Source organism: Phodopus roborovskii, unplaced genomic scaffold (assembly GCF_943737965.1).
Source record: "Phodopus roborovskii unplaced genomic scaffold, PHOROB, whole genome shotgun sequence".
In the NCBI taxonomy this organism is placed as follows: domain Eukaryota; kingdom Metazoa; phylum Chordata; class Mammalia; order Rodentia; family Cricetidae; genus Phodopus; species Phodopus roborovskii.
Genome location: NW_026126434.1, coordinates 14,240,943 through 14,257,223, shown reverse-complemented (window position 1 = coordinate 14,257,223; position 16,281 = coordinate 14,240,943). Strand labels below are relative to the sequence as shown.

Genomic DNA, 16,281 nt, shown 5'->3' with positions numbered 1-16,281 from the left:
TGGTTTGCTCCCAGGGTTTGCTCAGCCTGCTTTCTTGTAGAACTCAGGACAACCCACCCAGGGGTGGCCCTACCACAGTGGGCCGGTCCTTCCCACAGCCATCTTTAATCAAGAAAAGACACTACAGACCTGCCTACAATGTGATGGAGGCATTTTATCAATTGAGACTTCTGAGATAACTCTGGCTTGTGTAAGGCTGGGGAAAAGAAAAGACAGTCATAAAAAGCTCAATACTAGATGGGTCTAGTAGGGCAGATGCCTAAGACTCACCCTGTCGTCCGGTTTCTTAAAATCTTGCTCCTATAGCAAACACATGTAGAAGTCACAACATTTGTGAGGTAAGTCTTCTCTACTGATTGCACTAATTAAAAGCTCAGCAGCTTGCAATTGGCTAACCTGATCAATACCCAAAGGCACTTTAGCTCATTAAAACCAGCCCTAGAAATTGTATTCAAGGAACTGGAGAGGTGGCTCAACCATTGCAAGCACCAGCTGGTCTGTTTCAGAGGATCCCAGGTTGGTTCCCAGCACCCACATAGTGCTTACAACTGTCTGTAACCAGGTTCCAGGTGAATCAACACACTGTCTTATGGCCATGTGGTGTATAGACATACATTCAAATAAAACATCCATATAAATTAAGTAAGTAAATGGATGGTAGAAATTGTACTCTAGTCAGGCAGAAGGCAACACAGTATGTTGCTCAGCTTCCCCAGGAAATGTTTATTTCAACTCCAAAGCTAAAAGAGGTTTTAGTCCATCGATGATGGGTGCTGTTGCTTGAACCTGTGTCCATTCATCTCATGACACCAGCAAGGATGGGTTCCCCAGGATTGCCTTCAAGGGCACATCAAGTGGCTTCTTTCTTTAGACACTACCTCTTGTAAGAATGCCAATAGCTTTACAGGCTGGAGACATATACCTTTGAAGGAATGTTTGAGACCCAAGTCATAATATGTGGACTTTTTTGCCGTTTGTGTGTGGGTATGGGGTGGATAAAACAGTCCAGGAGTATTGAGAGGATTTACAGAATGAGAAAGACAAAGAGAAGAACATAGCAGATAGTTCTGAGGAAACAGGTTTCCCTTCAGATAGAGGAGCACAGCACTCCCTTGGCCTTCCTCCCTGGAGTGTCTTGTCCCCATCTTCCTTACAAGTAGATGCTATCTGGTCAACAGAAAATTAATAGAATGAACTAAGTTTGTCAAGAGTCTTTTTACATTTATTATTGTGTGTGCATGATAGAGGAGAGGCGTGTGTATAGAGGACAACTCTGTGGGGTGAATTCCCTCCTTCCATCTTCGGTGGGTACTAGGGATCAAACTCAAGTTGCCAGACTTACTTGCAGAGAACCTTTACCCACTGAGAAACTTCATCAGCCCCAAAATAATGTTTACATGCTTACTGATTTTAGATAGCCTCAGTATGTAGCTCTGGCTAACTTGGAACTCACTCTGTAGACCAGGCTGGCCTCCCAAGTCCTGAGATTAAAGATGTGTGCCACCTGATACCAGGCCCCAAAAATAATTTTTTTGTTTGTTTGGTTGGTTTGATTTTTCAAGACAAGGTTTCTTTGTGTAGCCCTGGCTGTCCTGGAACTCACTCTGTCAACCAGGCTGGTCTCCAACTCACAGATATCTGCCTGCCTATGCCTCCCAAGTGCTAGTACTAAAGATGTGCACCATCATACCTGGCTCCAAAAATAATTTTTAAATGTGTGAAATCCATTTATTTTAATGGGGAAATGGACTTTGAGCATTCTTTTTTTCTTTTTTTTCCCCCTTTGGTTTTTGAGACAGGGTTTCCCTGGGTAGCTTTGGGGCCTGTCCTGGAACTAGCTCTTGTAGACCAGACTGGTCTTGAATCACAGAGATTTGCCTGCCTCTGCCTCCCAAGTGCTGATTTCAAAGGCATGCACCACTACCACACGGCACGAAACATTCTTTTTTTCTTAGACATATTTCTTATTTCATGTGGGAGTATTTTTCCTTTATGTATGTATATGTACCATGTGCACACTTGGTGCCCGAGGAGGTCAGAAGAGGGTATCAGATCCCCTAGAATTGGAATTGCAGATATATTGTGTGGATGCTGGGAATTGAACCCAGGTCCTCTATAAGAGCAATGACTACTCTTAGCCAGTGGTCTTTCTCTCCAGCCCCAACTTTAAACATTCTTACACAATTCAAAACATATGGTAGAGATACAAACCTTACCTACGGAGTAGAAACAGCATGTGGTTTGATATCGTATGATATCAGTAATCTAGAGTACTGAATCACGACTTATGAATTGAAGAGCTGTTTCTTCAGGGTAAAATACAAGTGAAAAGAAACGCCCAAATGTTTGTAACACCTTTAACTTTGAAGTTTAGAGATGAACCATTATGGATGAGTTTCCATGGTAATGTTATGAGGAGGCAATCAGAAATTCACATGTGTGAGAAGACATAATCAGTGTAAATGCCTTGAGACAAGTATTTTTGGTCTAGCTATAAATAAAACAATGAATCATCCATATGCTATGCAAACTTAAAATGAGTAAATTTAGAATTTCTTTTTTCCTTTTTACAAAGCTTCATAGTTTAAGGAGGTATGTCTTAGAAGTCCGAATAAATGCCCCCTTGAAAGCTGTGTGGTGCTGGAGGTGGCCTCTGGCCATCCTGTTTCCACGGCAGTCACAGGCATCTTAGATGTGGCTTACGAAAGTAAGGAACTTCATTTTCAGCCTTGTGGTGGTTGTGCAGACCTTTAATCCTAGCACTCGGGAGGTAGAGGCAGGCGGATCTCTGTAAGTTTAAGGCCAGCTTGGTCTACAGAGTGAGTTTCAGGACAACTGTATTTTCCTTCTAATTAATTTACGTTTGGATATTTGCTTGTGTCTGATATATTGTTAAGACAATAGGAGCTGGAAAGCCAGCTCAGGGGTCAGGGTCCTTGCAGAGGACCTGGTTCACTTCTCAACACTCACATGGTGGCTCATTGCCTCTACCTCCAGTCCCAGGAGATCAGACAGCCTCCTTAGGCCTCCTAGGGTGCTGCACCCCTGTAGTTCACATACATAATAAAGACAAATGAAATATACTGTGGTAAACATGCCTTGTTGGATTGTTCATTGTCTGAAGATTGTTGCATATCCAAAATTTTTTGGCTCCTAACTTTTTCAACCTCGTTCTAGTTAGAGCTATTACCATTCCTGACTTAGGTTTGCTTGTTTTAAAACACTGTCTTTCCTTGAAGAGCTTCTCCAAGTCATAAATGCTAAGCCCCAAAAGGCTAGTTTTACTGTTACTAACCCAGAGTACTGAACCACAGCTCAGAATTATGGGTGCTATTTTCTCTGAAGTTAATCTCATATACTAAAAAGATAAAAATAAAAACACATCTCAGAGTTTAGTATAATGCTGAAATGCCTGGAATAAAATATATTGATGTAATGGCATACTTTGAAATGCATAAAAACGCAAACTGGATTAGTGTTACTGTAGATGTCATGAAGCAGATGTAAACAGTGTGTGGCATTCTTGGGAGATAAGAGCCTCTCCAAATGCTTTTTTTATTCGTAGATGTGGGGGGACGTTATTTATATGACAGAATGTTACTGTGTTTCATAATAAGATGTGTTAACATGTTGTGTGACAAATATAAGAATATTAAGTATTTGAAAGTATCTATTTTCTCCGGTCTCATCATGTCTCTGTTAAATAGAGCCAGGGAGCCATAACGGAGCGCTTGCGAAGTTTCAGCATGCATGATTTGACAGCTATCCAAGGTGATGAGCCTGTGGGACAGAGACCCTATCAGACTTTGCCAGAAGCAAAGAGGAAAAGTAAGCAAGCCATTGAGCCAGCAGGTATGCTTATTTGTTATTATATGCAAGGGCCTTTCATAAATGGGCTAGAGGTCAGGGTGGGTACTACATAATACATGGTACTGGAGACAGAACTCATTGTGTTATTAATATCATTATTGTGAAGAGTCTTGTGAACCCTATGCTGGCCTCAAACTTTCTATATATGGGAGGCTGTCTTCAACCTCATGATCCTCCTGTCTCTAACTTCCCAGTGTAGGACTATAGGTGGAAGCAACTACACCCTACAAAATCACTTATTTTAAGCATTTTGGGGCTTATTATGTTTGTGTTCTCTTTCTGTTTTCCAGAAGGGTGTCATAGCCCAGGCTTGCTAAGGATGACCATAAACTTGCTGGTCCTCTTGCATCTAGCCTCCCAAAGTGTTGGGCTCAGGTTTGTGGAACCACACCTGGTATAATGCAATCCTAGGGATAGAATCCAGAGATTTGTACAAGCACTGAACCAGCTGAACCACATCCCAGCCCAAGCATGTATTTTTGAGTTTTACTTTTCCCATAGCACCTTCTTTCCAAATTTTCTTTGAGTCAGACTACTACTTGCCTTTTGCTGCTTACAGACATCATGAAGCATGGTGGGTGCACTTTTAATCCAGCACTCGGAAGGCAGAAGCAGGTGGATCTCTTGAGCTCAAGTCTAACCTGGTCTACAGAGCTACTTCCATGACAGCGAAGGCTACACAGAGAAACCCAGAAGAGGAGGGAGGGAGAGAGGGAGGGAGGGAGGGAGGGAGGGAGGGAGGGAGGGAGGGAAGGAAGGAAGGAAGGAAGGAAGGAAGGAAGGAAGGAAGGAAGGAAGGAAGGAAGGAAGAAAAATACATAGATCATGCAGCTAAGAGCAGAGCTGTGGCCTCTTGAGCAGCAGTGAATTTTTAGGAGCTTGCAGTTCACCCCAGTTTTTTTCTGACTGGTCACCAGCATTCTCTGTTCAGACTGGGGACTGACATCTAAGGAGTTTTGTGGGTAAGGACTCTGAATGCTGTGAACAAGTGAGGACATTGACTCACAGGTGAGACATCTTAAGCAGATGACGAGTGATGACTCAAAACCAAAATAAGATTAGTCCAGTGGGAAATGTGTTGAGATTGCACACTCTAATTCACAGCTAGCTTGCAGGCATATTCTGCAGAAATGATGATCCTGTCGTAGTTGCTGTGTTTTGAGCCTTTAATGAACCTGTGTAGTCTTGGAAGCAAGCACACAAACCAGCAGAGTCCCTTTGTCATTGTGTCACATCTGCAGAAGTCTTCATTCATATCCATGCTGAAAACTGATATACTGAGGACAATCTGTTTTTAATTTGTTTTTAAAAATTTCTATGTGCATTGCTGATTTGCCTTTGTGAGGGTGTCGGGTCCCCTGGAACTGGAGTTACATTCAGTTGTGAGCTGCCATGTGGGTGCTGGGAATTGAACCCAGGTCCTCTGCAGGACATGCTTTCTTAAAGTATTAATCATTCCTTCAGAAACTTAAGTTCTCTCAAGAAGGCTGAAAATCATCATTTATTTGATGATTATAATAGTCCAAAGTAATTTTTGTTGTTGTTTGCTTGGTTTTGGTTTTTCAAGACAGAGTTTCTCTGTGTATCAGCCCTAACTTCCCTGGAACTTGCTTTGTAGTCCAGGCTGGTTTGGAATTCACAGAGATCCTCCTGCCTCTGTTTCCCAAGTGCTGGGATTAAAGGCATGCACCACCCAGCTACTAACTTTTAAAATAAAGTAATAGCCCCTCCTTTTTTTACTTTTGTCTTTTTTAAAGACCAAGTTTTGTAATGTAGTCCAGGCTGGCCTGGAACTCTTGGCAATTCTGCTTCAGCTTCCCAAATGTTAGCTTCCACACATAGCCATAGCCCCTATCCAAAAGCGAAGGCTAGGGCCGGAGAGGTGACATTGGTTAAGAGTGCACACTGCTCTTAAAAAGAACCTAAGTTCAATTCTCAGCATTTATTCACAGCTGCCTTAATTCCAACTCCTCTGCCCTCCATGAGACCTTAACTACATGCACATACCCATACACAGATATGTATGTTTTCATACATGAATTAAAAATCATAAAAGTAAATCTTCCATTGTCTCTGATAAGTGACTAAAACTTAAAATGGTAGCCTGTGTCTGAAAGGTTATGCTCAAACTAACTATTGGTTAAAGTAATGTTCTAAAGAATGAAGACCTGAGGCTGGGCTATGGCTCAGTTGGTACTTGCCTAGCATTTAAAAAGCCCTGGTTCCATCCCCAGCAGTTCGTAAACAGAGCTTGGTGGTACACACCTGTAATCTAAGCATTAGGGTTGGCAAGTGGTGGAAGCAGGAAAGATCAGAAATTCAAGGCCATCCTTAGCTACCCAGTAATTTTTGGCCATCATGGACTACAGGAGACCCTGTGTCAAAACAAGAGAGAGAGAAAGTTACTATATAGGAAGGAAAAACATATCCCACATCCTGGAGAAGACAAGAGGAAGCCATCAGAAATGTTCTCGTTTATCTGGGCAGAGTGGTGCACATCTTTAATCCCAGCCCTCTGGAGGCAGAGGCAGGTGGATCTCTGAATTCAAGGCCAGCCTGGTTTTACTCTGTAGAGTGAGTTTTAGAATGGCCAGAGCTGCACATAGATACTCTGTCAGAAGAAGGAGGAAGAGGGGGGGGGACCAATAAGAAAGTCCCCCCTGTCAATTATAAAACCCCCAGTTTCCTAAAACAATCACAGTCCCTTCCTTTGCTCACAATGTGAGGTAGCTGGGCTCAGCAAAGTAGTTCTGTCTGAGGTCCTATGCAGCTGTGCTCCAACAGCAGCTGGCTCGAGCCACACACCCAAAGAAGAGCTTGCACATGTCCCTGTCAGAGCTTAGAAAAGCCAAGCAGCAGGTGTTAATCTGTGTGTCCTTTCTGTGTGGACTCTCTGAGGGGAACTGGAGTCACCTGGCAGCTGCAGTTCCCACAAGACACTGGCTGAAATCCCACTCGGTGCTTTCACGACATGATTGGTGGTGATTTGTTGAGGCGGCTATAAAAGCCTGGAAGGTTGGCAGCAGGGGGAAGTGGGGAGTAATGGACCAGGCTCTTGGAGTTTCTGTGAGCTTAAAAAGAACTGATCGTTTTAGATGACAGTCTGCCAGACAAGCGTTCAGAGATGTGAAGCTGTTCCAGTGTCTGTACATACTGGAGAATCCAGAGGGTGTTCAAAAGGTTACACTATCTAATTCTGTGTGGTGGGGGCTTGCGTGTGCGCACGTGTGTGTGTGTGTGTGTGTGTGTGTCTGTCTGTCTGTCTGTCTGTCTGTCTGTGCTGTGAGTTCTGTTTGGAGGTGTTGTTTGTTTAGTTTTAATCCATTACTCAAATACTCAGAAATAATAAAATACTCTTATTTTGATTGTTTTTGTTTTGTTCTTTGTTTTGTTTTGTTTTTGAAAAAGGGTTTTTCTCTGTACACTAGGCTGGCCTCCAACTCACAGATCCACCTGCCTATGACTCCGGAATGCTGGGATTAAGGGCATGCTATACAACCCTAATACTCTTATTTTGAACAAATTAAATAATACAATGGAACACTCTGTAGAAATGACAACCTCTAAACTTTTTCTGCATTATTTTCTTCATTATACAAGAATGATTTTTTTTAAACAAATATTTGATACTTTAAAAGAAGAAAAATTTAAATTATGTAAAAGTGTGCTCCCTGAGACATATAATGGTATGGGGCCTATCAGTGTCAACAAGGCTTCAGTTGGGTGAGTAGAGGAGCTCAATACCAAGCATGATGGCTTAGTTACATGTCTAAGACCCAAGTGGTGGAAGGTAGGAACCACCCCCTGAAGACTGACCTTCAACAGCACACATGTTTATACATGACTTTTATGCTTAATAAGTAAATGTAACTTTTTTTTTTTTTTTTTTTTTTTTTTTTTTTAGAGGAAACAGAGGACTAGAGAGATGGTTTCATTGTTAAGAGCAAATAATCTTTCTGAGAACCCAAATTTAGTTCCCAGCACCCATTTTAGTCAGTTCATGGCCTCCTGTAACTCCTCCTCCAATGGACTTGGTACCCTGCTCTGGCCTCTCAGGACACCTGTACTCCGTGCACATACCCACACAGAGACACACATACACACAAGGAAAATTAAAATAATTCTTAAAAAAAAAATAACAAATTCCTTCAAATAAAACCCCTGACAGCTCTTCAAAGAGAGACAGAATGTGGCTTTATTTTACCCTAAATAAGGAACATCTCCCTGGCTTCCTTTGATCTCCTCCCATCGGCCTCTGCTGCCCAGCCCTTCCCATTCACATTCCCTTTTGCCTGGAATGAGCTACTTTTGACTACTACAGGAAAACAAAGGATTCTGGCCAAAATAATGCCTGGTTATGCTTCCAAATCCTTCCTGATCTCAAGCCTAGATGTTTGGCAGCCTAAAATTGTTCTTGCCTAATATATAATTAAAGTCATTTATGTTATTATGAGAGTAAAAAGCCTATTAGCAACTGTTCACAGTTTGCATTGTAAATCTCAAATTATTTGTGTCCTGGGTGAGTTGACTAATAGACATTTATTCCACGTCATTTTCCCTGACAGAAATATTCATCCCTGCTTCCTCCTGAACCTTATCTTTATTAGAGAGGGATTTTAAACTTCTTAGGGCCACGTAACTACACACATCCCCACCCCCTGTCTTCACTGCTTTAGACTATCCCTTGTCTGGCTTTCAGCAGGAGCCTTGGGTTTTGCTTCTCAAAGTCATCGTCATCATCCCCCAGGGCTTGTTAGAGATGCTCATCTCTGCCCCTGCCCCACCCCAGGTCTGCTAAATCACAAGCTTCCAGGGATGGAGCCCTGCTATATGCACTGACAAGTTATCCCAATAAGACAAGCTAGTGTCTTGAGGACCTTCTCTTCGGTGTTGGGGTGCCCTTGCATAGCAAACAAAAATAATTTATAGGTCCACATAACAGCCTATTAGCTGACCCCGAGGTCCCTGACTGATATTATTGGTGCTGAATATTTCCTGTGATAGCTGTCCTATGGCCTGTGCTTTCTGTCAGCTGAAACCTCCCTGGCTTGATCAGCACTGTAACCGTGCCCCAGTGACCTCATCTTTCCAACTGTAGCCCCTTTGCATCTTTTTTGGAATCCCCTATAATTCCCAATGTTGACCAACAATGTGACAAGTGGGGGAGGCACTTCGCTCTTAATTAAAGTCAAAGCCACAAGTGACAACACATTTGGATTTTGTACAATTCATGTGAGGTGAAAAGAAACTTCACAGTGTATCTGATTTCTCTGGGTTTTCTTGATTTTTTTTTTTTTCCCCTTGTTTCCTTTTTAGCAGGCTGTGGGTTTGGAAAATTTGAGAAGATTGGGGGGGGGGGGTGTTGGTGTTGTTTGGCTTTGTTCTTGTTGTTTGGACCTGGCTTGTTTGTTTTTCAAAGACAGGGTCTCTCTATATAACGCTGGTTGTCCTGGAACTCATTCTGTAGACCAGGCTAGCTTCAAACTCAGAGATCCGTCTGCCTCTGCTCTTCAAGTGCTGGGATTAAAGCTGTGTGATATTCTTATTGTGTACTTAGAGGTCAAAGGACAACTTTGGCGTCATTCTCTCATTCTACCTTTTTACGTGCCTTCTTGAACTAAGACTGAGTCACCTTACCTGTCCTATTTTAACACAGGCAGACCTTAAACACACATCAGCCCTTCTCTTCTGCTTCCTGAGTTAATGCTTCTGGTGTGTGGCATACCGTACTGTGTGGTGTGTGTTCATCTGTCACTCTCACCGCATTCCCTTGGGTCAGGGTTTCTCCCTCAACCTGGTATCAATGTGTTTTTGCTGCACTGACAACCTGGAAACCCCAGAGATTCTCTTGTCTCTGTCTGTGCACTCCTCACAGGCATAAACACATAGCACTGGAGTTTCAAGAGTCCAGAGGACCAGATTCTACTTCAATTCTAGGATCTGAACTCAGTTCCTTATGCTTATACAAGTGCTCTTACCCATTGAGCTGGCTCCCCAGCCCTCTGACTTATTTTTTAAATAGAAATATTCATAATAAGAATGGGCTGCTGGCCATGGTGCCATCACTGTGAATTCCAGTCCATCCTGGGCTACAGAACAAGACTCATGTCAAAAAATGAATGAGGCAAATGAGTAAAACCAGACCAGGGGGAAGTTCATGGAGGAAATGAGTCTTGTGATCTTTATCTACAAAGTGCACAAAGCAAAAGTTCACTGAGAAGGGCCAGGAGCACTTTCCAGATGATCAGGAAGAGAGACCCCAGATAATCTCTCATGCCAGCCATATGAAGAGGCAGGCTAACCGGTATCCTCTGTCAAAAACATGCTGTTCTTGACCATTTGTTCAGCCTACGGAGCTCCACTGAGAGATGGACGTGAACAAACAGATGAAGAAGCCGAGGGGCCATTCTCAGATGATGAAATGGTGACTCACAAGGGGCTACGCCGGACCCAGAGCATGAAGTCTGTCAAGACCATCAAAGGCCGCAAAGAGGTCAGTGTGCATAGGGTAATCATTTTCGTAATGATCTGTATAAGGGGTTTCCTTCTACTTTGTCATTACCTACATTAAATGACCAGTGAGCAAAGGATTCAAATAAGTGGGTGGTGTTATAGTTAAAATTCTTTATTAAAAGCAAATATGTGCTGGGTGTTGGTAGTGCATGCACTTAGTCCCAGCACTCAGGAGGCAGAGGCAGGTGAATGTGAGTTCGAGTACAGAGCTAGTTTCAGGACAGGTTCCAAAGCCTCAGAGGAACAAAAGAAAACAAAAGAAAAAAGTATCATTCCTACCTAGCTAATGTGAATATCTGTTGTTCCCTATACATAAACAAGGAAGGCTGCTAACAGAATTAACTATATAGTTTTGCTTTCAACAAGCCATAAATGATGATTAAATAGTAGACATTTATCTGTAGTCACATGGTGTCATTGTGCTAAGGCTTACTGACTAACATTGTACTCAGCAAAATGTAAATGGTAAGTCAAGGTTTTCATCTGTGGTTGGGAATGTCCTTTGTATGAATACACCCATCATGTCACCAGCTACATTTCAGTGGATATTCTTAGTAAGGTTATAACTTACAAAGGCGTTGCTTTGATGGTTGGTCAGTTGGTTGGCTGACTGGGATGCTATACTGGCATTTAAACCAACAGCCACATGAAGGCTATGCAATCACTGTATTTCTGAGCTATATTCCCGGCACATTTTCTTGAAACAAGATCTCAGTAAGTTGCCCAGACTGGCCCAGAGCTCATGCCGTGGCTCAGGTAGATCTTGAACTTACAGTTCTCCTACCTGACCTCCCAAAAAAAAGTTGATTCTTTGTGTCAGAAGAGTGAAGAAATTCCTATGACAGTGAACTATTAAAACCTATCTAGTCTTAAAATGTAATCAGTATGTTTAGTTTTGTTTGTTTTAGTTTAGGTTAGTTAGTATAACATTTCCTTATGGCATTTTAATACATAGTCATTTTGAGTTACCTTTTGTTTTATTTGGTTTTGGGGTTTTGGGATGGTGGTGGGTGGTGGCTTTTGTTTATTTGTTTGTTTGCTTGTTTGTTTGTTTCCTGACAGGGTTTCTCTATGTAATAGTCCTGACTTGGAACTCGCTTTGAGGACCATACTGGCCTCAAACTCATGAACATCCTCCTTTTCTTTCTTCAGGTGCGGTATGGCTCACTAAAATACAAAGTGAAGAAGAGACCTCAGGTGTATTTTTAATGTCTACACCTCACCTATCTCAAGACAAATAATCCTAACAAATCAACTTCACTTTCTAACATGGTGTATTTGGGACTTACACTTTAAATCTTCCGATTGTGGCAATGACAGGACTTACTTTAATAACTTCAAATAGTTTGTGTTTCTTTAGCAATTACTTTTATATATAAACTGCTAAATGTAGTTATTTGAGGTTTATTAATGTACACGTATATAACAATAGTTACAGAGAATCATGTTATCTGATTTCTTCAACAACATTGAGTGTCTGGGATCTAAGGCTAGATCCCAGGGTATACTTGAAAAGTCTCTATTTCAGGGTACACCTTGCCCTTCTGGTGTCACATTGTGTTTACACCCATCCGTGCCGCCAACATCTGTCACAGGAGAGCAGTGACAGCCACTGAGCAGCCAGTGTCCTAACAGAGACATACTGGAAAGTGGTGACATGCCCTTTACATAAGCCTTAGACGCTTTCCACCATGAGCAAAAAGATTTTGAAACAGCTATTTAAAACCAGATGTCCACATAGCACTTTCCTGGCTGGTTTTGCACACTTGAAATTTGTTTACTTATTTTATGACTGTACATTTACTTTAAATTTTATCAATGCTGTCTTTTTTTGTTATCTGTGATATTCTGACATGTCAAAACTATGCCTTGAAATGCATCATCTCCTTTTCCTATGCATTTGTTTCATTTGTTAAATGCATTTGATTTATAGTAGCGACACATGGCTAACTTAAATTTTTACTTTTTGTTTTGTTGTTTGAGATAAGGTCTCCTGTAGCCCAAGGGTGGTCTTGAACTCCTGATCTCTCTGCCTCCACCTCACAGTTGCTGGGATAACAGGTATATAGTATCACACCTGACTAATTTAACTGTTTTTTAATTATATTTTTGACAAATAAGAAGTTATTAATATTAACCGTTTCTATATTTGAGTTTCATGTGTTTTTATCAATAATAATTACATTATTTTATGTTTTTAAAAATAGCTTTTGTAGAAGAGAGTCAAGACCAACTAGTGTAGCACTTAATGGGGTATTTTTGGTTTGGGGGGATTTTTGATGTTGTTTTGGGGGGATTAGAGACAGGGTTTCTTTGTGTAGCCTTGGTTGTCCTGGAACTAGCTCTGTAAACCAGGCTAGCCTGGAACTCACAGAGAGTCACCTGACTGTGCCTCTCAAGTGCTGGGATTAAAGGCTTGTGCCCACCACTGCCCAATTGCGATTTTCTTATTCATAAAACTGCCCAGTGACCATACCCCATTCTCAAGCTTGGCAGAGGCAGATGCTGGCTTACAGACCTGGCAGTGATTAAAGTCATTTGAATCTTTTTCTGGATATTATTCCATGAAGATGAGTGTCCAAGTAGCACAAACATAGTTGATGCTACATGGCACAGGCTTCCAGAAAAAGAACTTCTTTCTAATCTAAGAGATTTAGAGGGATTGAACTCGGAGTCTCTTTTCAGCTTGACCTACTATCTACATTATTGTGTATTTGGGTTGATGAATAACCAAAATTTCAATAATCAAACAATGTTTACTTGGAGGTGTCTTGAGTGTCATTCATGCATGGCCTCTTGATGCCATTCTGAATATTTCCTAAACTGACATACATTCTTAATATTTAACACTAAATGAAAATTCAATTTTTTCCAAAATTTAGTCTTACATCTCCATCTACTTTGCTTTGACTCACAGCCTCTTTGTCACTAGAAGGATTCTTTAACATCTAGTCAGTCATCTATAAAATCATATGATAAATTACCAGAAAGAGTGTTATGTATTTTGCCTGGACCTGTCCTGCTCTATACAAATGCCATGCTACATGCTTGGTTTCCCAGGCAGAAGCAGTGTGGCCTGATAACTCATTTGTATAAGTAAGTTACTCTGCCTCCATAGGGACTGATTGGCACCATTTTATCTTTTAAAAAGTCCAGTCTCAGTATTAAACCTGCCCTTTGGAGCTGGTAGATACAGTGCTTGACATGTGCAAATGCCTTGAGTTCAAACCCAGAATCAAAAAAGAAAAAATTAGTTAAATTTACCCATCTTTAAGAGGTTCATGTACTATGTTTGTTTTCCCTTTTGATTGTTTTTTCTTTTCTTTTTTCTTTCTTTTTTGACAGAGTCTCACTCTGTAGCCCTGGCTGTCTTGGAACTCACTGTGTAGGCCAGGCTGATCTCAAGCTTACAAAGATCCACCTGCCTCTGCCTCCCAGGTGCTGACAGTAAAGGGTGTGTGCCACCATGCCCAGCTTATTTTGTTTTGAGACAAAGTCCACTCTAACCAGACTGAAATTCACTATATAGCTCAGGCTAGCCTCAAATTTATTACTCTTTGTGCTTCAGCCTTCTAAGTGCGGGATTACAGGTGTATGCCACCATACCCTACTTCACCGGCTTTTTAAGTTGGGAGAATTATTACCTTGTAGAATCAAAATACTCTAAACAAAGACACCAGCTGGCTCAGAACTAATGATGGCCGTCCATATCCCTGCCACTGGCATGCTTACGTGGTGCCATCTCTCCTGCTCTTGCGCTTTGGTTCTGTCCCCACAGTCATAGAGTCACAGCATACCCTTTTCTTTGAACTGAACTACAGGGCTTTTTTTGTTTTGTTTCTTTAAGTTGGAGCAGGTCATGTTATTTGTTTCTCTGCTTTTGAGTCTGCTGATTTTTTTAAGAGATGTCAATTTACTCATAGACCACAGTGCCTTGACTTAACCACGCTGCCAATTGGTGTACCAGCATGCAATGCATAAACCTGTTTAGGGCACTGTTTCTCTGCCTTTTGGCATTTGTCTAAAAATTATAATCAACTAGTATTTTTATCTGACTATCTAGTCATTCAATGTGATCACTAATACTTAACTATTCCCCATACTTAACTATTTGTTTAAGCATAAGAATTGATATAGTCTATATATGTCTCTCTTTTTTTCTTCTTTCTTTCTGGCACTTAAGGGAACCGTAAGTACAGCTAGAGAGATAGCTCAGTGTTTTCAGAATGCATACTGCTCTTACAGAGGACACAGGGTCAATTCTTAGTACCTGTACTAAGTACAGGTAGTTCACAACTGCCTGCAACTCCAGATCCAGGATATAGGATACTGTCTTCTGAGTTCCAGGGGCACCAGCATGCATGTGAACATACCACACAGATATACATACAAACACATAATTTAAAATTTAAAAAAAAAAATGTGAAAAACTAAAAGGAACCAAAAATAAGCTGATTGCTAAATGAGCAATTATATAAACCCACTTCACTTCCCCGCCCCAGATCCCATCCACACATATCACTGTGTGTTTTAGATGGCTAAAAAAAATAAGGTCCTGCCACCACTGCAGGTAAGAAACTCTTCACTAACATGGATGGAGCGGAACTTACTACTCATGTGTTTTCAGGGATCTTATTTCATGTGTTACCACCAAAGACTTCCATGGTGTTGTCATGCATGTAAATACTCAAAAATTCTGTCAAACATTGGTTAAATGTATCGTCTTTCTATGGTTTGGGGGACATGCCTGAACCTTTATGGTATTACTAGAATGTCTTATATTAACTATAAGTGTTTTTTTTTTTTTTTTAACTAGAATAGGATAATTTTTCATTTAGTGTCTTCCATTAGGAAAACTAAGGAGATCTCAATAGATCTAAATATAGAAATCTAAGTATAGATTCCAAAGCTATTTCCTCTGTCCTCTCCTTTTTAGGTTGATTTATTTGTGAAACAGTCAGGTAAATTTTGAGAAGATTGTTGCTTAGTGGTTTGTAGTATTTCTTAAGAAACATGCCCTAATATTAAAGTTTTCTGAAAAGAAAGTATCTTTTTGGCTAAGTACTTTTAAGACATGGTCTCTTAAGGGTGTTCTGCAGATTGAATATTGTATGTCAACCCTTGACTCTGACTTTAACAGTTTTTCTTATAATATTTTTTTAACTCTGTGGACTTTAATACTTTAAGCAAAAATGACTTTATAAATGTCTTTGTAAAAGCTCTGCAAATGTATTTTGGGAATTTTTACAATAAAGTAAACTCATTATATTAGTGGTGATTGGGTATTTCTTTATGTGTCCGCAGCAAATGTGTTGAACTCCATGAATGTTCTTTATTATTCAGCATGCATTGATTCAGTAACAGACAACACATATGTCCTTCAGATTACCGATGGCAGAATAAGTCATGACTATTCCTCAAATGCTGAGGAAGGCGTTCTAAATGGTGGAGTTTGGATGCTAGACAGAGAAGCAGAGAAAGCAGCACAGGGCCTCTGTCACAGTGGGTTGACTGGCTGTCTCCAGCATAGAGTCTAACAGAAAATTCAGATTTGTGTAACCTGGAAGTGTTCTGGAGTTCCGTCTGTTTGAGAGTCTCTTTGCTTTAAAGATAAAACTCCCCTTACATTGCTTCATTATGACATGCAGTATGTATTAAAGTGTTTTTAGATAGTATTGAAAATGAAGTTGCAGTTTTTAGCCTTATTATGAGACATATGCTTGCCATGACCAAACAGGGCTATAAATTTAAATAGAAACTCGAAAGAACACAGTGAACTTGTGAAGCACTTCAGTGGTGTTTGTTTTTTCCTTGGGGTTTTATTTTCCCTTGAAGTAGTTAACTGTTCTTACAAAGATGTGTGGGACAAAACCACCTCAGAGACATGTTCCTAGAAAG

At 40.9% G+C, this 16,281-nt stretch overlaps 1 protein-coding gene across 1 annotated transcript in view; it reads left to right on the top strand.

The window, feature by feature from the left end:
* Positions 1–15,654, top strand: part of Reep3 (receptor accessory protein 3) — a 71,462-nt gene extending 55,808 nt beyond the window's left edge. Inside the window, exons 6-8 of the mRNA XM_051186842.1 lie at positions 3,708–3,852; positions 10,218–10,363; positions 11,536–15,654. Of these exons, the coding sequence (XP_051042799.1) occupies positions 3,708–3,852; positions 10,218–10,363; positions 11,536–11,592 (348 nt within the window). The 3' untranslated portion in view covers positions 11,593–15,654. The remainder of the gene's footprint in view (positions 1–3,707; positions 3,853–10,217; positions 10,364–11,535) is intronic.
* The last annotated feature ends 627 nt before the right edge of the window (positions 15,655–16,281 follow it).